This window comes from Acomys russatus, chromosome 10 (genome assembly GCF_903995435.1).
Source record: "Acomys russatus chromosome 10, mAcoRus1.1, whole genome shotgun sequence".
NCBI lineage: Eukaryota > Metazoa > Chordata > Mammalia > Rodentia > Muridae > Acomys > Acomys russatus.
The window spans coordinates 38,156,958-38,181,473 of NC_067146.1; the positions used below are offsets into that span (position 1 = coordinate 38,156,958).

General features: G+C 37.6%; 1 protein-coding gene across 1 annotated transcript in view; it reads right to left on the minus strand.

Annotated features, from left to right (window-relative positions):
• Cfap69 (cilia and flagella associated protein 69) overlaps positions 1-24,516 on the minus strand; it is a 51,845-nt gene that overhangs the window by 22,037 nt on the left and 5,292 nt on the right. Inside the window, exons 2-12 of the mRNA XM_051152024.1 lie at positions 23,062-23,121; positions 21,137-21,202; positions 17,837-17,946; positions 15,303-15,379; positions 11,824-11,922; positions 6,551-6,700; positions 6,271-6,448; positions 3,628-3,751; positions 847-895; positions 636-757; positions 80-296 (exon numbers count right to left, since the gene is read on the minus strand). Of these exons, the coding sequence (XP_051007981.1) occupies positions 80-296; positions 636-757; positions 847-895; positions 3,628-3,751; positions 6,271-6,448; positions 6,551-6,700; positions 11,824-11,922; positions 15,303-15,379; positions 17,837-17,946; positions 21,137-21,202; positions 23,062-23,121 (1,252 nt within the window). The remainder of the gene's footprint in view (positions 1-79; positions 297-635; positions 758-846; positions 896-3,627; positions 3,752-6,270; positions 6,449-6,550; positions 6,701-11,823; positions 11,923-15,302; positions 15,380-17,836; positions 17,947-21,136; positions 21,203-23,061; positions 23,122-24,516) is intronic.

The following is a 24,516-nucleotide window of genomic DNA, read 5'->3' on the forward strand; positions in this document are numbered from 1 at the left end:
CTATTCTTTTCTACGCAAATACTAAGAGTTCAGGGGAAATAAAGAGTAAGATCCTTATAAGGCCTTGAAGAGCACTCACCCTCGTGATCACACCATTCTAGAAATGCAAGGACTCGAACGTTGCCCTGGCATGACATATACTCCTCTATTAACAGAGGCGCCACTGAGGACAGGGTGGCAAGTGCATGCAGTTGTAGCTCTTCATACTGCGCGGCAGACCACTCGATAATTTTGAGTCGCTCAGGCTTTTTGACAAAGGTAAGCAAAGCCAAAATAACCTTGCCATCGATTAGTAGCTGTAAGGAAGGGCAAAATGTACTTTGTTAGCAGCATAGTTAAAGTACCTTTATTTAACTTAGCAAAATTAAGTGCGAGATTTCAAATTTGATGTTTTAGTGATAATTTCAAAATATTTCTCTTCTATCTGTGACAGTACCTCAAACACATGGAAACAAAAGAGACAACACACTACCACCATCAACAACGGCTTTGTGACAGTAAGAGTACTGATGCTCTTTCCTGGGGTGTGGGCTCTTTAGATGACAATAACAGAAAATATACATTAATGAATTTTTGATGCTCATCTGTTTGTGAGATGCTTTTTTAACAATCTCCGTGTTTTGATTAGACCTTACCTGTACAGTGGTTAGATCTTTACATAAGATTATAATCATGTTGAATAACAATTTCTTCAACTCAAAGTCTTCATAGGAATTAGAAAGCTTAAGGCTTTTTACCAAAGGATTTTGACTTTTAACTGTGAGATGAGAGAGAGAGTGAAATGAAAGCTTATACACAAGACTCATCGAGGCACTTACAAAATGCTTAAGATGGTACAATTTTTACCTTCATTGAAAGTTGCAAATAGTATCAAATCCCTGGTAAAGCCACATTCCTATTACAAACACACAAAATAAGCAGAAAGGTGAAATTGGAATGGCAGTTAAGCTACAGGTGCTCATATTTGCCCACTATTCAACTGTTGCTATATAATTTCCCTACTGCAACTCATTTGAATTTAAACATGAAATAATAACAAGTAAAAGCAAAGAAGCAACAGCACATGACTAGGTAGCTCTAATGCACTTACTGTAAATGGCTTCCAAAGCTTCTAAGGAGCACTCTACACTAGCCTATGCATATTTGATGTGATCTGTAAAGTTAGTGAGAAGTCAATACATATAGTCTACCCAGTTACTTCTGCGATTCATTGTCTATACCTTTAGATGACGCCATAGCAGATGAACATCCAAGTCTTTTCAATAGCTATTCTATTCAATGCTCCCTTTATCTCAGTCACTTGCATTATATCAAAGGATAGCCAGGGGAGAGCAAAACAGTGCCACTTAACAGGATACCCTTGAAGAATGCTCAGACCTGCAAATACCTCAGCTCAGGGAACACATTCCTCAGAGCCATGCTAAATGGTGTTTGGGTATTGAGGTTTATAAGTGCATATAACACTGGGCTTTTGCATGGATGGCATCCTTTTTCTACCTCTTCAGGATTCACATGGCTTCTTTAATAATGTAGGGATGTTACTGCTTTGGTTTATGCTCATGGAATCACTGGGATGTTTACAGTGACAGAACTGAGAACTCGTTAGCTGGCCCCATGGTCTACCTACATATGGCAGACTTAACTAGGTGCTATAACAGATTGATCATACATTTTTACAGTATGGATCCCATGACTTTTCTTATGTTGGACCACTTGATGTACATTGACAGGTACTGGGACCCTTATAGCTAGTCCTTTGAAACCCAACATATAAAGTAATATGGCTGATGTGTGAATATTGTTGCAAAATCTCTCTATTTTAAGATTTCAATCATTCAGGGATTTGTTCCCTATACAGTAGAGAAAGGGGCTGGAGAGACTGCTGAGGAGTTAAGAGTGTTACAGACAGCCTGAGTTCAGTTCCCAGAACCCACTTCAGATGGCTCACAACCACCAGTAACTCCAACTCCAGGTGTTTCAACTCTCTCTAGTGCCTCCGTGGGCCACTACCCTCACAGACAAACCTATATTCAGTCAGACACATGTACACAAGACTAAAACATTAAAATAAATGTTTAAATATAGGTAGAGTTAGCTTCTGATATATCTGGGTATTATGATAGAACAAACCTTTGAAAATAATATAAAAAGTAGAAATCTTGTGGTCAAGAGAAAGCAGACATTGGAAGAACATTGGAACTCTGATAAAGACTGTGTAAATTCTCTTATCAACGCCTTTTAAAACTGGCGTTCAGTCTGACAGCAATTCCTATTCTACACCTTGTGGGGATGCTAAACTCAAAGGTAAACCTGTGGTCTAAGTGGGACAGTGACTGAGGCAGCCACAGCCATGAGGATGAAAGGTACAGTCTCATAAAGGAGAATGCCAGAAGGCAAACTCAAATATTCACACAAATGATTCCCCAGTCTTTAACTGCTGCCTGACTTGTTCAAAGACAGATCTACACATCATCACCAAAGCTAGAAGAATCAATTGAGATTTGAGCTTTATCCACTATAGGGATGAATATAGACAAGTTCAATGTCTACTACTAATAAAACTGAAAAAGTACTCTTCAGAGGCCTATGCCAGAATCCATAGCAAAGACACTCCTAATGAGTGGGAACACAGGAACTCTGAATAAAAGTAGAAATCATAGAAAGGAATCAAAGTGGACTAGATGTGTAGCTCAATGGTAGAATCTTTGCCTACCATGCAGAAAACCCTGGGTTTGATCTCCAGAACTGAAGAAAAGAAAAGAAACTCTAATATCTGAAATACAAACACACTAGAAAGGATGATCAGTACAAGGCACGAGTCAGGAAAAGTCAGTTAGTTTAAATATACAGGCCAATACAATCATCCAATCTGAGGACTAGAGAGAAATATTACTAAAAACAGTGACCAGAAGCCTATGAGACAATGTAAAAACAAAACCAAAGTACCAGTAATGGAATGCTAGAACAAGAGAGGAGAAAGAATACACTAAAAAGTATTGATGAAAATAATTGCCCAAATTTGGTGAAAAAATTATGTATGTAGAAAAGTTTATAAAGTATAAACAGAAAAGTGACCATGCCTTGGCACACTGTAGTGAAACTGGTGCACAGCAATGATGGGTGTGGGGGAAGGGGGTGAGGACCTTCCAAACATAAGGAAGCAAGAATCCCAATAACAAGTACTTACCAGGGACAGCAGAGGGCAGAAGACAGCAGGGCATTATCTTTCAAGTGCTAATAGAGAATTTTTTTTTCAACCTAGAATTCTATAGTCAATGAACATAAATTTCAAGAATTAAGGTGAATTAGAAATATTTGTAGATAAAAGAAACCCAAGAGACTTTGTTGAGAGCAGGTACCACAAGAAATGATAAACAACATTCTTTCATTGAAAAAGAAATGAAACTAGGTGGACAGGAACAAAAGAAAAACACCGAATATGTTAGTGATAAAATACAAAAAAAGATACCAGGCGTGCAGAGGAATGCAACGAAATGGCAGAAGGGAAGTACAGCAGGGACTCTCATGAATTAAAATACAGCTCGCCACTTTAGTAAAACACAAGTTTCTAAAACGGAATGTTGAGCACTCCACCACTGAGGTTAATGCAGTCTGATGCATACTTACAATCATTGGTGCTCCGGGGTTCTGAGCTATAATTGTGGTGATAACTAAGATATCATTTCTAAGTTGACGTTCATAATGACTATGGCCCCTTATAAACAGATTTTTAAATACTTCCTTCAAAGCCCTAGAAAATAAAATTTTAAAAATGATATTGTTATAGGCAAAAATGTTTGTGCTTCTTTCAAAATTCATTTGCCGAGCCCCTCCCTTCTATGAAGTGTATTGGGAAGGTGTGTTTAGGGAAAGTATATAGACCACAAAGCAGAACCATCATAAAGGAATCAAAGTCCTCACAACAGAACCTCTGAGAGCTCTCCTGCCCCTTCCTTCCTGTGAGATCGGAAGTCCAAGTCCTGCTATCTGAAAGAGCATGTTTACCAGAACTCTGCCATGCTGGCACCTTGAGTTGACTTCTAGTCTCTAAGACTATGAGAAAAAGATTATTGTTGCTTATAAAGTACAGTTCTCTGAATCTTTGTTAGGGAAAGCTGAACTCTGTATTCCATAGAAATATATCTCTATGAAAAAAAATCCTACTTTCACTTTTAGACTTTTGACCAAAGAATTTCTCATCTTCTTTATCCTTCCAAATATTCTTCTATGTCATGACAATGTGCCAGATAAGAGCCTACTAATTGAAGCATATACAGCTGTCAATGTGATCACTCTACATGATTTAATCATGGCATGCCAGAGCCACTCAAAGCCTCTCCCTATTCTTTGGATAAAGTCCTCTGTTCTTAGCAAGCTTCCAAGGGCTCTGATATGATGGCTCCTGCTCTCACTGTAGCCTCAACTCTTACCAGCCTGCCCTCCCGACTCTTCTGCTCTTCTCATACTAAACCTCTTTCATTTTTCCCCCAGTGAATCTGATGTCTCCTTCTTTCCTGAGTATAATGTTCTCTGCCAATGGCATTTCTGTATGACTGATTCAGGAAACATAAACCAACCCCTCACTCCCAGGGCAGGTTCCTTCCGTAGTACACAGTCGCTGTTTGTGCCTCTTGGGATCCATTTGCAATTTTCTATATAATAACACTCTTCTTATTTTTTATTTAGGTATTTGCTTTCTTTAGTTTGTGGTTCTACTGGGCTGAAGGAGAGCATCAATCAACAGACAGGGAAAAGCTAGGCCCTTGCATTTGCTGAGATCTATATAAAGTAGCTTAGCAAATCAGCTTTTCTTTGTTTTGTTTTGCTTTGTTTTGTTTCTTTAGTTGCATGTTCATTAGTCAGTGTTTTAGTTTTCTATTGCTGTGATAGAACCAAAAGCCACTTAAAGGAGGAAATGATTTATTTGGCTTACACTTCCAGGTCACAGAAGGGAAGTCAAGGCAAGAATTCAAGCAGAAAATTGATGGCAGAAACCATGAAGGAACTGTGCTGGCTGACTCACTCATAGGCTCTTGCTTAGCTAGCTTTCTTGTACAGTCTAGCACCACTGACCAGGGAATGGCACTGTCCACATTGGGCTGCACCATCTTATATTAGTTACAATAAGACAATCTGATTTGACCAATCTTTCAGTGTCGACACTCTTCTAAGTAATTATAGACTGTGATAAGTCAATAGTTAAAGTTAACTAGGAGGGTTGGGTTGGTTTTTTTGGTCACTTAAAAACAAAAACATGTTCATCCATCTTATTCTGAAAAAGATGCAATACCTTGCAAAAATCTCTTTATGCTAATTATACTTTCTTTTAATTGCTTATGTACTTGTTTTTCTCTGTAAACATGAGTAGGTCCATGAAATATTCTGGTTTTTAAATTTAAAATTTAATTTAGAATATATATATATATATAATTTTAGAATATATATTCTAAATATATATATGTTTATATATATATATATATAAATACATGTATATGAGTGTTTTGCTCTTGTAAGTCACATGTATGTGTGGTACCCATGAAATTCACAAGAGGGCACTGGATGCCCTGGAAATGGAGTTATGAGCAATTGTTAGTTGCCATGTGCTGAGCCATCTCTTCAGTTCTTTTATTTTACTTTATTGAAATAGGGTCTTACAGTGTAGCTGTTTGGCCTGGAGTTCACTCTTGAACTCACAGAGATCTGTCTTCCTTTGCCTTTAGGTTCTGGGATTAAAGGTACAGTAGTTACATTTTTAATGATCTTGGACTGACCCTAGGATAACAGACAATAACCACTTATAAAATAAGTGGGTAAGCAACTTGAAAACTTATTCACACTTACTATTTTAAGTATAGAACTAGAAAGGTGGAAGTACTAATCAGAAATCTAATGAATAAATAGTTCTAAAAGTATAGTTTTTACTTTATCCATCTCCTAAGGCATAATTCAGCTATACAGTAAGACACTTTTAGAGCACCCTAAGCAGGCAAGTGTGGTTTCTCCTGGGCGTAGTAGTACACAGTTGCATGTAATTTCACTACTCAGCCATATAGAAAGTTCTAGGCCAGTCTTACTACACAGGACCTATCTCAAAACTCACAAAACAACAAAAAGTATAGCTTCTTATTGTGGAGATTTATTTCTACAATGACATGAAACAGCCATCAGATGAATCAAAACTTTAACTGAAGACAATTCAAAGTTGTTGGTTATCTATCATTACCTGTGGTTCAAGGTAAAAGACATTCCTATCTATCCACACACACTTACAGAAGGCATTCCAAGTTACTAAGCTGTTGTATAATTTCAGTTTTTGAAGATCTTTCCAATAAATTCCAAAGTATTTCTGATGAACGAAATAGAAGCTGTCCTGAGGGATCTGGGTCATTGAGGTGAGCACAGATTCTGCTGGCTGCTTGCGCTTTCACCATTAAAGTGCAATTAACTTCTGAAAATTAAAGTTAGCAAACTATTTATATTGCATAGTCTGTTAGAGCAAAAGACAAACAGCAGACAATGACATGTTGAAATTCAGCGATGCTATACACACCAGACGTAGAGAGATGCTGCAGAACTTTAAGAACCCAAAGTTTCTCAACAAGCTGATTTTCAAGCAGGAGAACTGACTCGACCACTGCTTTTGCCAATCCTCCGATCTCGGCCATTTTGATCTTGTATGAGGAGCTAACTTGCTGGTAGCCTAATGTGATAACAGGGACAGTTATTTCACACAACGACCATTTAACAACAAAGACAACTTCAACAACATTTTAAAGAACACGTGGCATTTACGACTCGTACGGTACAAGGATGGACAAAGTTTTCTATAAAGGGCAAGGCAGTGTATCTTTCCAGGTCATCAAGGTCTGTGCTTCAGTTATTTAGCTCTAGCTGTTATAGCATGATACAATGGCAAGAAGAAAGCCATGAGTAATGTGAAAATAAATGGACATGGTTATTTAATTTCCAGTATCTCAGTTTTTTCCTGGAGGGCCCATAGCTTTTTGTGGTTTGTTTGTTTGTTTGTTTGTTTGTTTGTTTGCCTTGAAATACACAGAATTTTGGAAATGCATCTTAGATTTTAAAAAAACAAACCCCAAACAAAAAAACAAAAAGCAAAGTCAACAACAAAACAAACAGATCCAACTATCTGTCAATAAGTAGTAACTTTCTGTAAAGCCAAACCGCGTGGTTACAAATACTTTACACTTTCCCTTCATGGGACAGTGCGCTGCTTCATCTCTTTCAGGAGATAACAATTACATCTTATCACCAGTAAATGTGGGGGAGTAGTACATGAGAGTACAGGGGTACTTAGGGCGGCTGAACAGCATGCCTTTACAACAACTTCATTCTGTCATAGGTCCTATGAGGCACAGTGCCACTTTTGCGGATTGCACAGATGCCTGCTTAATTATGTTTATTCACATGGATTAAAAAAACACCACAGTGAGGTGAAGCTAATTTTCCTCAGTGATCTCACTTGTAACTCCCTGACACCTCAACTTTTGAAACCAACCAGATTCTTTAACCTTGACACGGTTCTGAGATGTCTATCAGTTTGCCTTAACTTTCTGAGTTTGATGTCTGGGCCAAAGACAGTGTCCTGTGTTGTCCACTCCTGGGATAGATTATTGGGGGTATCTGCCCTACACATTCACTGTGTAAGTTTTAAAAGTACAAAGAGGGCTGCGGAGACGGCACAGCGGGTAAGGGCACTGCTCTACAAGCATAAGAACTTGACTTTGAATCTTTAGCACCAAGGTAAAAAGCTAGGTGTGGGCTGCGCATGGGGGCACATGCATGTCTCTATGAGTTCTCTGCTAATCTGGTCTACACAGAAAGTACCATCAAAGCCAGAGGTACATCGCAACACTATGTCTCAACAACAACAAACAAATAAAACTCGACAACAAAAACAAACACAAAAAAATCATGGCATGGGTACACACTTGCCTGACCCCAGGGCTTGGGGATAGAGTCAAGTTAGTAAGCTTGCTGGGGTTTATTTGCCATCAGATTAACTCTGGGTTCAGTAAGGACTAGTTTCAAAGGACTAGAGAGTAAGAGAGCAGGACAGCCAATATCCTCAGCTACCTATACCCATATATTTATTGCTGATACTTTTAATGTGCAAATTGTAATAGCACAATCCATATAGAATTTCAATCTCTATCGTAGCGCACTGTTTTTATTGTGTTTTCTTAGGATGAAAAATACTTTCCCAACCCATGATTTTAGTTGCATAACTCTTTCATACAGAGGCCCCCAAGTACTTTACACATGGTATTTTTCCCCATTGAGTTTACATCTCTATAGAAGGACACAGTAACACCCAGGCTTATGGACCTGTCTCCAGGACTATATGTATTTCAAAGCACTCTACTGAGGACTTTCCAGCTCTGGTCCCAGACATTCAGCCATGCCCATCACTTTTAACCAACTGAGCAACACTTAGTAAGGGCATTGTCTACAATTCCCGGTTTCCACAGTTTGATCATATCAAGGTTACACTCTCCTCTACCTCAAAACTTCTCTCTTAACTCATGCAACACTGGCTTCCTTTTCATTTTAAATTAATTCTGTTTTCTTTTCTTTTTTTTTTTTTTCGGTGCAATCCGGTGGCAATATGTGCCATCACCCATGCATGTTATAGCACGTGTGTAGAGGTCAGAGGACAACTTGTGAGCCAGGTTTTTTACTTTGTGGATCCTGGGGATTGAACTCAGGTTGCCAGCTTTGGCAGCAGGTGTCTTTACTCAGTGAGTCAACTTCCTAAGCCTGTCTTTTCTTTAAAAGGTGTCTCTAGTTTGCTGAGTTAAGTCTATGCTTCTGCTCTTAATTACAACTTCTCATGTATACGTTGAGGATTTTGCTTTTCCATTTCCCACTTAGGAGCTTCCAGCTTGTCTGCTTATAAACTTCATTTCCATATCCTGAAGCTAATAACAAACCCCAAATAACCATTCTTTGATTTCCTACCAGTTAAGCTGTTCCCCATTTCTTGTCTTCTTTTCTTTTTCTTTCTTTCTCTCTCTCTGTTTCTTTCTTTATTCTAAATACAAGCCTGTATTTATGAACTGCCCTGTTTCATTCTGAAATGACTGCTTCTGTTCTCACAATCCTTTCATATTGCTGTAAGATCATCTTTGTCAATAGATAGCAGACATTAACTACAGTTTCCCAGGTATGGCATTAGCTTGAATTTTCCATTCATCCTTACATGAGCTTCTTTAGCACTGACAGACACCAAGACCACATTTCTTCATTAAGCATTTCATTCATTAATAAATACGTGGTGGGCTTTAGGTTTCTTCCACTGATAAAAACAAATGAAATTATTTCTCACTTTTGAAAATTTCCTTCAGGATGAGTATTTTTTTAATTTTAATATAAAATGCTACATCAACTACTTTGCTTCAGGCTTTTCCTTGTACATTCTTGTTCTTATTCTTCACTTAAACTTTTCATGGGATATTGACATGACTTGTGACAACTGACAGTGTCATTTTTTTCACATCCACATAAGCCAGAGTAGTACATCCTTATACATAGCTCCAAAAACACTGCATATTTCTCCTACCCAAGGTTTCTCACCATAGTATCTTCTATCTGTGAATTAATCGTGATAGCTAGAGCCATTACATACAACTTATGTTAATACAGGTTCTCTGTATTTGGCATTTTCATGGGTACCGGAAAGTCAGTTATACAATGATGAACACTTCTTATGCATGTGGTCAGCGCTCCCTTCCAGTGTGAGCTCTTTTAAGTTTGTGACAGTTGCTGGGTTGAATAAAGGCTTTTCTACATTGCTTACAACAGTGAGTTTCTCATTTTTGAATTTGCACATGTCTTCAAAAGTAAGTAGAGCAACTGAAGGTTTCACAACAATGCTTACATATGAAAGAATTCTGTCCTCTATGAATCTTTTCAATTAGGCAAAGGGCCCTGCACCACTCAGGAATCTTCCACATTGCATCTATCTATCTGTCTGTCTGTCTATCTATCTATCTATCTATCTATCTATCTATCTATCTCCAATATGAGTTCTTTCATGTGTCTTATCACAATGTTTACACACATAAGGCTTCTTTCTCTCCGGTATGTTCTTTTACACATTTGAAGGGGACATGAACGATTGAAGATTCTTACATTGCTTACATGCATAATGTTTCTCTTCAGTGTAACTTCATGCATAGCTTTGAATAGAATAAGATAAAACCACATGTTTCCCCACATTGCTTACACTTACAGACTTTCTCCTCAGAGCTATTCTTTTATTAGAAATGGAGTGGAGCAGCCTAAGGCTTTACCAGACATCTGACATTGATAATGTTTCTGTGCCCTGTGTGTTAGCGTGTGTGTCTGAATGCCTGGCAGAGTCATTGGCTTTCCCATTTTGCTTATCTATATATGTTTTCTGATCATCATGTGTCCTTTCATGTTTTGGAAAGTACTGGATATTGTCAGGTTTCTGTGTTCCTTACATTTATTTATACAGCTTCTCTTCTCTCCTGATGTCCATCTGTAGACAGGCTGAGCTTTGGATGGTACATTTGGAGATGAAAGGTTGAGATCTGTTCCACAATCCACGTTTCTCATGCCAGGAGAAATTTTCTTGTTCAGAATAAAGCCTAGAGTCTGGTTTAACATTTCTGCACATTGGTTATACTATTTTATGTTCATAATTCTCTACTGATTGGCCTTTGAGGTTTCCCTTGAGGTTCTTGCTTTCTCTCCAGTGCTCTGGCTTTCGCCCTTTGGTCTTTGTCAGCTTCCTGGTGTTCCAGGTTCTCTCCATGGCTGCTCTCTCTTGCAGCCTGTTCAGATCACAGCACAACAGAAGCTGGGCATCCCAGGCCTCAGCAGCACATGTGGCATCTCAATGCTGCCAGTGCCAGACAAAGCTCATTCTCTTTTTGAACCTTCCTAGTGTTTGGATTCTTTTTGAGCCTCCCTTAATTCTTTGGATTGTATTTACTAACTCTCCACCAGTCTCCACAATGTTCTTCGTGGTCCTTTGCTGTTCACAAGATTAACTTCCTGCCTAATTCAGCCTCTGACAGTTTCAATTTTCATTTCTCCTCAGCGAATTTCAAGCCTGTTTGTCTGATTCCTGCTGTTTTAGTGTTGAGTACCTTCACTGAGCTCTCCTGTCTGTCTGAGACTTCACACATAATAATCTCCTTATGTACTTCACTAGCTCAGGTATTTTTACATGTTCTCGTTAGTAATACATTTTTAGACTACCATAGACTTACTTTAACCATTTAAAAATAGAACTTTAAAATATCATTTATTTATTCTTTCCCTTACAATACTGATTACAAATTATATAATCAGTGAAAGTAAGAAATGTCTGAAACATTGTATCCTCACAATGGTAATGTTTAACATAATCTAGTCACCATTTATATATTAAGATTCCCTAGCTATAACATGCAGAATTCTCCACAACATAATAGAGAATAGCACAAGGATTACTAATTTAACATCTACTTGGGTGGGCTGATACTATAGTTAAAATAATTTTATTTATAATGCTAAGCAATACTAACAATTAAACTTGGCTATGGCTTTATCAACTGGGCCATAAATACTTACCAGAAGATAAAAATTTGATATAAACCCTCAAACTAAAAAAAACAAAACAAAACAAATTTTAAAGATAACTAAAGAGGTCAAAGATATGCAAAATTTGTGTTTTTATGTATTAAATCCATGAAACCCTGTGTCTTCAAAGTTTAATGAAATATGAGACGCTTTTTGTTTGTTTCCCAAAGAATCAGGTTTTTGTTGAAAGATCAATGAAAACTTTACCTGGAATGTGCTTTTTTGGTGGCTCTGCATGATAGAAGTCAATAATACACTTACAAATTTGTATCCTTAATTTAGAATTTGGTATTTTCATTAATTCACCTGCCAGAAGGATAAAGGAGAGCAATGTAATAACATGTTATAAGTTCATTTTAATATGTAAGCATATAATACTGATATTATGATGATTATTTTAAGACATTGGGTCTTTCAATTGCATGTGTGATCACGTATACATCACTTCATATAGGAGTATTTTCTGAATAATTTTTTGTTAGGTGTTATTTTTATATGAACTCTTCCATAAACATGATGTTAAATTTGCAAAGAGACAAAAGAGCAACTGAGATACACAGTGAATATAAGATGCAGGAGGTTGCTGCTGGCCAACAGTATACAGTTTGATAGTTAACTAAAAAAGAGTGATTAGCAAGTACACTCGAAATGATAAAATATAGTCAATATGTAACCCAGGAACACAGTGACTTGTCACATACCAAGTGTTATGCACTGTATATACCTATATTGCTATATTTTCATATAAATGGCAATGAGGAGTTTGCTTATTCCAGCCTCACTAGAATTATGCCTCAATAAGGGATCGAATTTTTGGCTCCATGATAGATTTATAGGACCATGATCTTATATATGTTCTATTGTTGGGTGAAGTGAGGTGATACAGTGTATGATAGCACATGTGAACATACATGCATACATACATACGTGTCTACACAACACTTTGAGTCTATCCTTTTATATTCAGCATTTCAATCATTTCAGCCTGTAATTTCCAGAAGGAACATAATTATACTAATAACAAACATACTGGAGCCAAGCAGTCTAAGATTAAATTCTGGCTCTGCTACATACTCCCTATGTAATCTAGTACCTTGGTTTTTCCATCATAAAACAGGCATAATAGTTATTACATTTAAGATTTCTGTAAAAATTAATGTCATATGAGACAAGGGCTGAGAATAATGTTTAGCATACTCTTAAGTGCTACATGTGACAGTTACTGTTTGATAAAACAAGGTTAGTTCTTTTCCTAACTAGACTCGAATACTTGTGTTCTATAGTGCATTCTTTCCTTAAAGTTCCATCTTAGCTTTGCTCTCAATTTGCTGGCAGACAGAGGGGAATCTGGGACAGTCTTTGCCTCAAAGGCAATAATTCTATGTTCAAGTTTTCTGGGTGAGGATGAAGGACGCAGTGTTCCTTTTCAGCCTTATCTATACCATTATTGAGTTCAATTGGGCTGACTCAATACTTCAAGCTAGACTGCATTCAGTCCTTTGATGTCCAACAAGAACGCTCCCCAGGGAGTCTGAAGATAATTTGCAGAGCTCTGTACTGACCTGTGCTGTCTGGATGCCTAAGGACAACTAGGGGCAGTAGAATCAGCTTTGAGATGAACGTGGATCAGGTTAGAGTCTCTGAGCATAAAAGAGCGAAGAATCCCTTTAAGCCAAGGCTTTAATTTGGGGCCAGTGTCATATTTACTTCCAGTCGAGTGGCCAATGGCTGTGAAAGCGCAGGGACAAGGAGGAGCACAAGGCCGGCCTCATTTTGATTTAGCACCATCTCATCCAGAAAATAGAGCCATAATAATGCCAAGAATAAATATTTCCTTCCATGTCATTTGGAGTTAACCCCCCCCAAAAAAAAAATCCAACAATGACAGGCAAGAGGAACAACTAAACTAGCTAAACATAAAGGATGAGACACTTTCTCATCTGCTCCTCCATCCTTCCAGCTCCCACAGAGTAAGATTATTCCTTATAGCTTCCTGCCTTATCATTTTAAGGCAGAGATAAACTTTTTCTCTTATTTCCAGAGCTCCTCTCTGGAGCTAGAAATATCTGCATAGCATTTAAAGAGGCCATAACAATTACTAATATGGGAGAACCTGGAGGTAGTAGTAATGGTCACAAAGATATTTTATTCAATACTTCATACTGTGTTTTTTCATTTATTTCATGTTTGCCGCCATTTAAAACAGCAGGCCACAGAGCAGTATTTGCACTACTTTGTCACTGAAGGGAATTCATAAGCAGTCAGGAGTGCACACTGTCCTCAGTGGCACAGCAATGTACTTTTACTAACAGGCTGTCAGTAAGCAAATAATAATTGGATAATAGATCATGGATTATTCTAGAATGTCTGCCAGTTTCCCAAAAGGCAACATTTCACATACCAGGGCCAAGAGGACATTAAAAATAATGTTACCAATGAAACCTACATTTTTGTTAATATTAGCAAGTCATCTTTTAGGGTGGCTTCCTATTTAACTTTTTCACTAATGAAAAAATTGAAATCTCCCATTACTTCCGAATCTCCTTGATTCTTGTTTTTTTTTTTTTTTATTGTTTTGTTTTATTTTGTTTCTGTTTTTTAATTCTCCATGTTTCCTCTAGTCTTTGGGATACTTCCTTCTACTGTTTAAGCTGAAATTTAGTAACTTCTCTCTGTGTAACTACAGTTGAAAAAGATGAAATTTAGACATAAAATAATTATAAGTAATATTTAATATTAAAAAGAAAAATGTTTTTATTCACATTAATTCACCCTCTAAAATCATTTTTCATGGAGTATAGCATTTGGAAAATAAACTAGGCAATTAGTTTTACAAGTTTATCAATCATTTATCTATTATTTCACTTTTACAAATAAAGACATAAATTGGTAACTATGAATTTAACAAAACATTCATTTGGAAAACATCATCAGTCCCACGGGCAGTTTATCAGAAAGCATTTCACATGAACTCATTTCTTAGGAAATTATTTTCTCATTTCTAAAAAACTGAAAAAAATAACCCAGATATAAATGTATAGACTCTTATGAAATTTTTCATATTTGATTTGGAGCATGCAGTGAACAAGGAAGTACTCAATGGTTTCAGCAACCCAATATAAAAACTCAAATGTGAAAACTTTTTGTGATTTCTAAAAGAACACCACATATACTCGATGGGAGTTGGGCATGAAATTCCTCCCCTAGCCATGCACCAATAGGCAACTGGGAGCTGGTGGCAGAGGAAACACTGGTGGTGAAAGACCACAAGTTCAAGAACATTTGGGCAGCACAAATTTGTCTTAATGGGGGAAAAAGGACCATACAAAGTTGGGGGTAAATCTAGGAAGAGTTTGGTGAGGAATAAATATGGTGCATGAACCTCTCAAAGAACTAAGGAGAGGTTATCAAACACATATACATCAAGTCAAATAAGTCGAAGAAGTGAAATCCAGTCTTTCAACATAAGGAACAGAGACCTTGCTGAAATTACGGAACACCTCAGGAGCAAACAGCTCCAGAATTATTATCAAGCACACGATGATCACTCTCAACTAGAAAATAAGGAAGGCGGAGCCTCGGGGTGGAGGGTACCATTAAGGAGACAGTGAAAGCAGACAGAGATACACGTCCCCCATGTTGGTCAAGCGGTCTTATATTCCCCATCTAATAAAATCTTAACTTACCCAGAAGAGCAAGTGAATTGGCAGTATCTTCAGTATAGGTTATTTCATCTGATACTTTCTTTTTCAAAAATGGCAAGCTTCAATAAGAATGAAGAATGTCAGAGTAATTTTTAACGGGTTCCTTGATTGTTACATCACTTATAAAAGGGAAGATACGTATTTCCTAAAGAGTAAGGGACATTCCCTCCTATCTTACCTTATTCTTCGGTGTAGAGAACTAAAAACAATCAAAAGAAAATCGTGTGTCTAACTAATCAACCAGAAGGGGGGAAACACATTCATAAGAATAAAGAGAGAGGGATATAAAAGGCATGAGCTAAGAGAGCAAGCTTACATCACTGTAAAAAAAAATACTTACAAATCATCTTTCTGAGGGCAAAGTCATAGTGAATTATAGTTGTAATCAAAGTTCAGGAGACTCAACTAAAACTTAGAAATGTTTAATGACTTTTCCTGAAGTTTATAAAGCAGGAGATACCAAATTAATGTTCTATTTCTTTCCAAAGGTCAGTTCCCCCTCCTTATTAATTGGATTAGGAACTATTCACAAAAGAGCAGAATACTTTTGGGAACAATAACTATTTAACTTTAAAAATATTAATTATATTAAAATTGCAATTCACAGTTACTATAATCAGACTTATCTGAAAATATTCATTTATAAATCACAAAAGAACATGCTTGTGACTCCCAGGTCATCCTACTAAACTTCAAGGGACAGGTAAAAATTACTTCTTAAGCTGTGTGTGGTGGCTTAGGCCTGTAATCCCAGCACTTGGGGGAGGCAGAGGCAGGTGAATCTCTGTGAGTTCAAGGCCAGCCTGGTCTACAAAAGCAGTCTAGGACAGCTAAGGCTACACAGAGAAATCCTGTCTCAAAAAACAAAATGAAACAAAAATTACTTCTTAAAACAAATTATAAACCATTTGAATACCCTGTGCTGTTTGATGATGCATGCCCTTTGAAACATTTACCAAATGGTTGGAAAGTGGCATTGAAAATGATCATATGGGCTGGAGAGATGGATCAGAAGTTAAGAGAACTGTCTGCTCCTCCAAATATCATGAGTTCAATTCCCAGCAACCACATGCTGGCTCACAACCATTTATAATGAGACGTGGTGCCCTCTTCTGGTGGACTGGTGTTGCATACAGACAGGGTAATAAATAATATAACATAATAAATAAATAATTTTTTAAAAAAAGAAAATGATCATATGTGGATATAGAACACACACAAGTTAATTTGAATTTAATAGTATATCCAGGAAAGCAAAAAGAGACAATTATATAATTTCTATGGGAACTAATTCCTATTCTTTTATAATTGAATTTAAAAACATCATCCAGTTGCTTGATGGACAGGTAAAGATCTCAAAACTCTAAATATCTTGTCTATTCCATTTTTATATTTTTTCTACCAAAGGAGACTTCTATAGCAGAAAGTATTGGAGTGAGAGGTTCAACCCAAAAGGTTCTGCAGGAAATAAGAATGTGCTCCTGCTTCTGATATGATGAAAAAGCAACTAGGGACCAAAGCAGAAAAGTTTGACGTATTTTCAATGTTTTAATCTCCAAAACTTTCTTGAAAAGACAATCAAGTGAGAGCTGGATATAGTAAAATACTGAATATAGGTGGAAATTTAAAATGTAAAAAAAAAATTAATAATGTGAATAGTGAAGGAGGGAAAGGGGAAAGCACAATTGAAAAGATTTGGAATGTCACACAGTGAGACATTCCACAGACTGAGAACTACCTGTACTGAGCAAACACTGGAGCTAAGACTGTGAGCCCAGCTCTTTAGACCCTGACAGCCCAGCCCCCAACTTGAAAGGGCTGTCCACAATACAGTCTCATATCCACATGAAAACTTAGTTCTCTGAAAGCATTAGAGCAATCATTTCTCTGTTTACAGCATCTCTATTATAAGATAATACCAGATATAAGTATCTGGTAAATTATTTTTCATTATGTTAGTATGATATAAAAATTAAATGTAAATAGCTATAGAATTTTTTATTTTACTGCTGCTAAATCTAAGAGTTGGAATGTGTGTGTATATATATATATATCATACTAATAGTGTTATTTTGCTATTTAAAACATTAAATTGATAGATAGGTTTAGAAGATAATTCTTTCCAAATTTAAGAGGTCTCTTCTACTACAATCTATTGACCTGAAAGTGGCTATTTACATATATCTAGATCAGCCACTATGTGGCAGCAAAGAAGCATTTTATATAACATATATTATTGAAAGATAGTCTCAAAAACTACCATCCTTTGGTTTCATCTGTTGCTTACCAACACATCAGAGTGACTACTTCTAAGAAATTATTTTATATATACTTATAACTTTTGCAGCAATCTGAGACTCTAACATTTAAATAGTAACTGCTCAAATCTTTCACCAACTTGTTTAAGTTTTGCTTTTTAGCTCTATTATTATTCTGATACACTATATATCTAACATCTTAGTAAAATAAAATAAAGCAAAAAGTAGTACAAAGTAAGTTAAAGAAAAACAACTTACCCACACAATTTTATAAGGTCAGATGCAGGTTCAACAAAACAGGGCTGCCTTTCAAGTTTTTCTGCACATAGACTCAGAATTTTAAATATCTGCACCAAATCTCTTAGAGGCTTTAATATTTTTGTTAAGAAATAAAATTATCATTAATTTATAAACATATTTCTTATAGGACTTTACCCCAGAACGTTTACAAAATTCTGTCTATCTTGTTATATATGGTAATTTTTATTTTAATTATTTTGAATATAATTTATTTTGAAGTCTAAAGAGAAAATTTTATAACTTTAATTTACCAACATTATTTATTTTTTTATCTCAGTGACCTTTATTTCAACCCACAACACAAACAGACATAGCTCAAATCCTTTTTAATGTAGTACTTTATTTTTTTCAGACACATTTTCTTCGAATTAGCATTAACTTGTTTGGGATTTTATTTTGTTTAAATAGCTCACATAGAAGCAGAATGAAAATCTTCTAGAGCTTAAAATAATACCAATTGTATTTTGCCTGTTTAAAAAAAAAGCATGATTAATACAAAACCAGATTTCACTGATTTTGCGTGATGGCTAAGAGGTCATGGTGATTATGACTCCAGGTTGTTGGTTGTCCTGGCAGGGAGGAGGCACACCTCTGTTAACTTGTTCTGGAGCAATTTCCTCCGAATTGAGGCATCCAGTCCTATAAGAGGCTCATACGCCTCCAGAAGTAAAAAGCCTTACAAGTCCTGGAAAGCTGCCATTTATGATTGGGGGATCTGCATACAAGTTTCAAGAATGTAGTTTTGGGAGTTCTCGTTGCTACTAATGATGGGGTGTGCTTTTCAGTGATGCTTCTTTCTGTGGGTCATCCATGTTCCTGTCAGTAATGCCAATAAAGTCAATGGTTCACTAAACCATTAGACTTAGGTAGAGCTGAAGGTGAGTTGGGACAGGGTGATTACATGGCCCCCTGCAGTGTGTGATGAGACATGCATCTATGACTGATCAGAATCCATGGAGGACAATCCCATATGGGTTCTCTTCTCCATAAGATAAGGGATGGTGTGCCTCCTTGTCGTATGGAAGTTCCATGCTCCCTGAGACATGTAACAGGTCATGCAGCCAAGGCTGAGCTGTCTCAGAATGGAACGTCTTTGGGCAGGCGGGGTGGGGGGATGGGAGGTGGGGGGTCGGGGGGAGATCCCTGTTTGGTCATCTTCTTTTACGTAGTATGAGAACGGTGGCGCTCCTTCATGAGTGAGATTCGCTGCATGTGCAGACACTGAAAACAGTTCAAGAACTAGAGACTGCATGGAAGTCCCCCATGAGTAGCACACATGGGACAGGGACTGTAATCAAGCTGCAATGTCCTCTGCATGTCCACTGCTATATGAAATAAGATGTGTAAAGGAGGCATTACAATGGAAAGGGGCATACAGCGATCGCCCTCCATGCTAGCCTCTGATTTGGTGGGCACTTCCCACAGCACTCCTTCCAAGTAGCTGGAAATGACAGGATTCAACCAAAAAAACATAAGTCATGAAGAGGAGGTGGAAGGGAAGGAGCATAGAAGTTAAGAGCTGTATTGGGGGGGGGGGGCAGAAAATCAGAAATTGTGGCAAGAAGCCAACAATGATGAGGACAAGAATGAATCAGAAATGATAAATGGTACCTCTCAGGTCTGAGCTGTAATAGAGATGAAGTGGAAAGCCATGATTCAACATACAGATAGGGGCCTTAAAAATGGATAGTGAGAAAGGACACAGCCAAAGTGATGGAAGACATCCTTTGGGTCTGACCTTCAATACAGAAGGGGGAAATCCGTGATTTAACATACTTTAACAATGAACAGCAAGGAAGAGATCATGGTCGACATGATAGAAGACTTCCTTCAGGGTTGACCTTTAATAGAGAAGGAAAAACCCATCACTCAACATGGAGACAGGAGTCTTCACGAAGGCCCAGTAGAAAGAACCTGTGATACCATGTAATTCCCAGCACCTGAACTGCTTCCATTGGGAAACCCTTTTACATAAGCAAAGGCAGCTTGTCAGAGTGTGGCTCACAGGATTATGGGGTGTGGGCATGGATGGGTTCAATCTGAGCAGTGTGGATGTGCAGAAGCTGGGTAATGTAGCTATTCTTCTCTGAGAAATAAGCTGCATCCTCTGAGGCAAGGTGAGAAGAACCAGTTTCTGGTGGACTGACTCATGAACTATTAGGGATTAGCGCTGTTTCAAGCGCCCATGAATACCGGGGATTGGAAGACAACAGACAAGCACTGCTGAGGGAAGTGGGTGTCAAGTGTTATTTAATGCCTGGTTCACTAGGCCAGATAGAAATATGTTCAATGCTGCTTAGAAAAGGCTGATTTAGTAGGGACCTCATGTGGCTTTCCTGAGCCCTAGGTGAATATGGTCTTTATCAGGTGGGAGAGGCTCTTGTGAATCTGACTTATGTCAGCACACAGAATGAAATTTGGCATGCAGCTCATGTCTCTAAAGTGCAGAACAAAACACCAAAAGAGGAGAAGAAAGCAGACATGGGGTAAAGGGTACACTTGAGACAAGCTAGCATCACCAGTGAATAAGGAGCCACAACTAAGGAACTGCTGCCATGAACTGGTCTGCAGGCAAGTCTGTGTGGCATTTTCTTGATTAATGATTGATCTGGGAGGGCACAGGCCACTGTGGGTGATGTGACCTCTAAGCATGTGGTGCTGAGGCATACAAGAAAGGTAACTGAGCAAGGCATGAGGAGCAAGCCAGTGAGCAGTGTTCCTTCATGACCTCTGTGTCAGTTTTCCCCTCTAGGTTCCTGCTTTGAGTTCCTGCTTGAATCCCCTCCACGATGGCCTGTAAACTGTAATCTGAAGCAAACCCATTCACCCTCAAGTTGCTTTTGGTTAAGGTGCTTTGTCATAGGAAAAAAGTAAACGAAGACAGGAATGTTGTACTAGATTATCCAGACATGTTCAGCTGTAAGTACTAGGACTCTTTAGGAGTGTCAGAGACAAGTGGATGAAATGCTATACCAGGGGCATGATACCAGTTTACAAACCAATGACATGCAGGAAGCGGGGTGGAAAGTCAAGGAAATGAGCCCCCTCGCCACCTCCGGACTCTTCAGATGTACCAGTCTTTGCTGACACCTTGACATTAGCCAAGTGAGGTGAACTAAGCTTTTACTCTCTAGAACTATCCAATAATAACCTTACATGGTTTGTGACTCCTTGTTACCATGGCCATAGGAAGGAATCTAGTCCATTTTCTAGTGTTTACACATGAATGAAATAAACACACATATACAGGAAGGATACAAATCCATTCTGATAACAGTGTACAAGTTTCTTGATGTAACTAAGTTGTTTTTCTTCTGAGTCATCCTAAAACAAATAGTCTATTAATTCCTTTGTGTTATTAAATTGGTTAAGAGTTTTAAAAGTTCATTCTGTGTATTGACACATTAAAAATACTAAGTAATTGTTATATAAAAAAACAAATGCATATTTGGGTACAGTATCACATAAAGAAAAGAGAACAAAACCAGGCGAGGTGGTGGACATCTGTAATCCCAGCACTCAAGGAGACAGGGGCAGGTGGATCTCTGTGAGTTCAAGGCCAGCCTGGTCTACAAAGTGAGTCCAGGACAGCCAGGGCACCAGAGAAACCTTGTCTTGAAAAACCAAAACCCCAAACCAAACCAAACCAAACCAACAAAAAGAAAGAAAAGAGAACAAGAAAGGCTAAATATGAGGGGATAAGGAAGAACTGAATGCAGTAATGGACATGAGCTATCAAGAGGAAATAAAGCAAATTGTTTCTCCAGTAATAGAGTTTGTTCTTCTGGTGATGGATAAAATATACTAAAAACGGAAACAAAATTCTATGCGAAGCCTCACAGCTTCTGTTCTGAATGCCAATTCTGACTGTATAGAAGTTCACTGAATCATATAGATTTTGAGTACAGTTAATAAACATCCACATAGTAATGTGTTCTCAAAACTCATATATCAACAAAAACAGAACCCCAAACCATGATATGTTCTTCCATTTCATCTTGCTTTCATTTATTTTGTGTGTGTTTGTGTCTACATTTTAAAATTTCTTTTATATGAGATTGGGCACACATTCATGCATCCTATGGCACATGTAAGGACATCAGTGGACAATATTCAGGGGTTTGTCTTCTTCTTCTACCATGTGGTTCTAGGGATTAAACTCAAATAGTTGGGTTTGATAGCAAATGCCTTTACCCAATGCACTATCTCCCCTGCCTCTGCCCCATTTCAAATGAAACTGTTCATGAAAAGCACTGGCATCGTCTATATTTTTCCACTGCACCTTAAAACAAAAACAAAACCAACTAATAGGAACTACTCATAGTTGTGTTTTATTTTCCTAATGTGAATAGATTTGCAATTTACATATTTAAATGTCATAAAAATCAGTCATCAAAAAATACATTATTCTTGATAGTTTTTATTTTTCTTCTGTGCAAAGAAGTAGAGACTGAAAATGTTAAAACAATAGCTAAATGTTTGTGTTTACTGATCATAGGATGTTATTTTTTTTTTTGGAGGGGTGGCTATCTCTGAGATGATCTGTTTTCTATTTATTAAAAATGTGCATTCATCTTTGAAAATGAGTATAGGTGATTCTTGAGTGGATGCTATCTCTGAAGTACTTACCAATTCTGGGGTAACAGTAGGAGAGTGGTGTGTATGAACATGTGTGTATACGCAGTTATATCTTTCCCCTATACAGTTTTGAGTCCTTAAATAAGAAATATTACTTTCTTTGTATTCTTGACATTTTCCTCAAGACAAGTCATCTATTTATCTGCATAACTATATTACATGTCCTGACTCAGATTAGAAATTTTCTATTAGTTCATTCACGTCCTTTTGCTACCATATCTCTTCTCCAGTCCTATTTGGCAAGAATTATTGGCAGGATAGATGGCTCTCTCTACTCCTGAAGTATTACCTAGAATAGACAGTCCTTTCTCTACTCTTGCAGATCCTTCTGATTATAGTCAACCTGGGTGTGTTTGAGCCTCTTATGAAAACAAATTGGTTCTCATCCTAAATTCAAATTCCTTGAATATAAAACAAACACTGTGGGAAAAGATTTCAACACATAGAGATGAACAGGACTTACATTGGACGGGATGCCCATCACTGTTCAGGGGAATATGAGTTTCTAAGTGACGTAGCAATAACTTCTTCTCAAGGTTACTCACCTTATCATCCTCTTCAAGGAGTTTGATGATACGATTGAGGTCCATTGGCTTGAAAATACCCTGGAAACACACAGCACAGCGACATCACTCCACAGCACGAGAACAAAGAAATTAAGTTAAGCACACACCCCCCCCATCCCTTCCAAAACCCCATACATGTCTTTAAATTTTCCATAGATGTATATAAGGCATCTTAATCATATCTGTACTCACTCCCTCTCTCTACCTTCTCAGCCCCCTCTTCTTTTATTATAACATACTGAGTCCAGTTAAAGCCACCCACATGTACATGGCTATGACATTATCAAGTTGGACATGGGCAACCTGCCAGTGGCCACTTCTCAAAGCAAAGTGACTCTCAGGCCCATAGCAGCCATCAATTGCCAAAAGCTCCTCACCCAGTGGTGGGGTCTTAGAGAGTCTCCCAATTGATAAACATAACTATTAAATTGTTAAATTTACCATTAACAGTTTGGTAAACAGAACTTTAATAGTTTCTATTAATAATTTGAATAGTTTAATAATGGTCGTCCCCTATGGTTACTTCAGCTTTCTCTTTCTCTTTGCAAACTCCTATGTTTTCAGATTTTATGAATACAGATATAACTATAGGCAGGTAGAGTAGCCTTTTGTGTTACAATTTGTGAAATACTTTCTTTTAAGGGTTAGACAAAGGTATTGAAATGAAAACTTGGTACATGTTATTTTTTTAAATCCAGTTTCCCTTCCCCAAATAACCCTTCACAAGAAATAGAAAACAGTAAGAGTCTCTTTTGTATTTATCTCACGCTATTGCCTCATGTTGCTCTCTATAAATTACTTTTTCTGAGTTTTCCCCTTGTACTTTGCTAGCCTTCCATGAGTTTTAAATGTCAGGTCCTATGTCTCAGGTATGACGGGCACATTGTCCTGATCTTTGGTAGCCACTGAAGGTTTTGAGACTGAATATATAAATGGACAATGACCAGATTTGTGTGTTGACTATTACTTATAGAGTCCAGCTTGAATTCAGGCCCGACCTGAAAATTCCACAGCTATCCTTGAAGATGTACCATAACATCTGCAGAAATCTGTTCAAAAAGTCAAAGTGTGGCCAATGACTTCCACCTGATTTCAACTCTGTTCCAATCAGAGAAAACGAAAAGGAAGCATCAGCATAAAGCACACAATCATGGCTCCCACTGAGGTTACTAGCCCAGCTCACGCTTCTCCATGGCAACCACCTCCAAGCATCACAACACACCCTCCCTATCAAGCTCTTGTGCCAGTCTTGCATTCTCTGCCAAAAGTAAACAATGCTGCATGACTCCCTCCTAACAGCAAGTTTACATTGAATTGTCTGACTGGAGTAGTCTTCCATATGACTTAGCCAGAAGAATGCAATAATAAAATGATTACTTTTTCTGCAGTGTGGTGACCTAATTAAGAGAGAACTACATTGGAGGTAGAAAACCA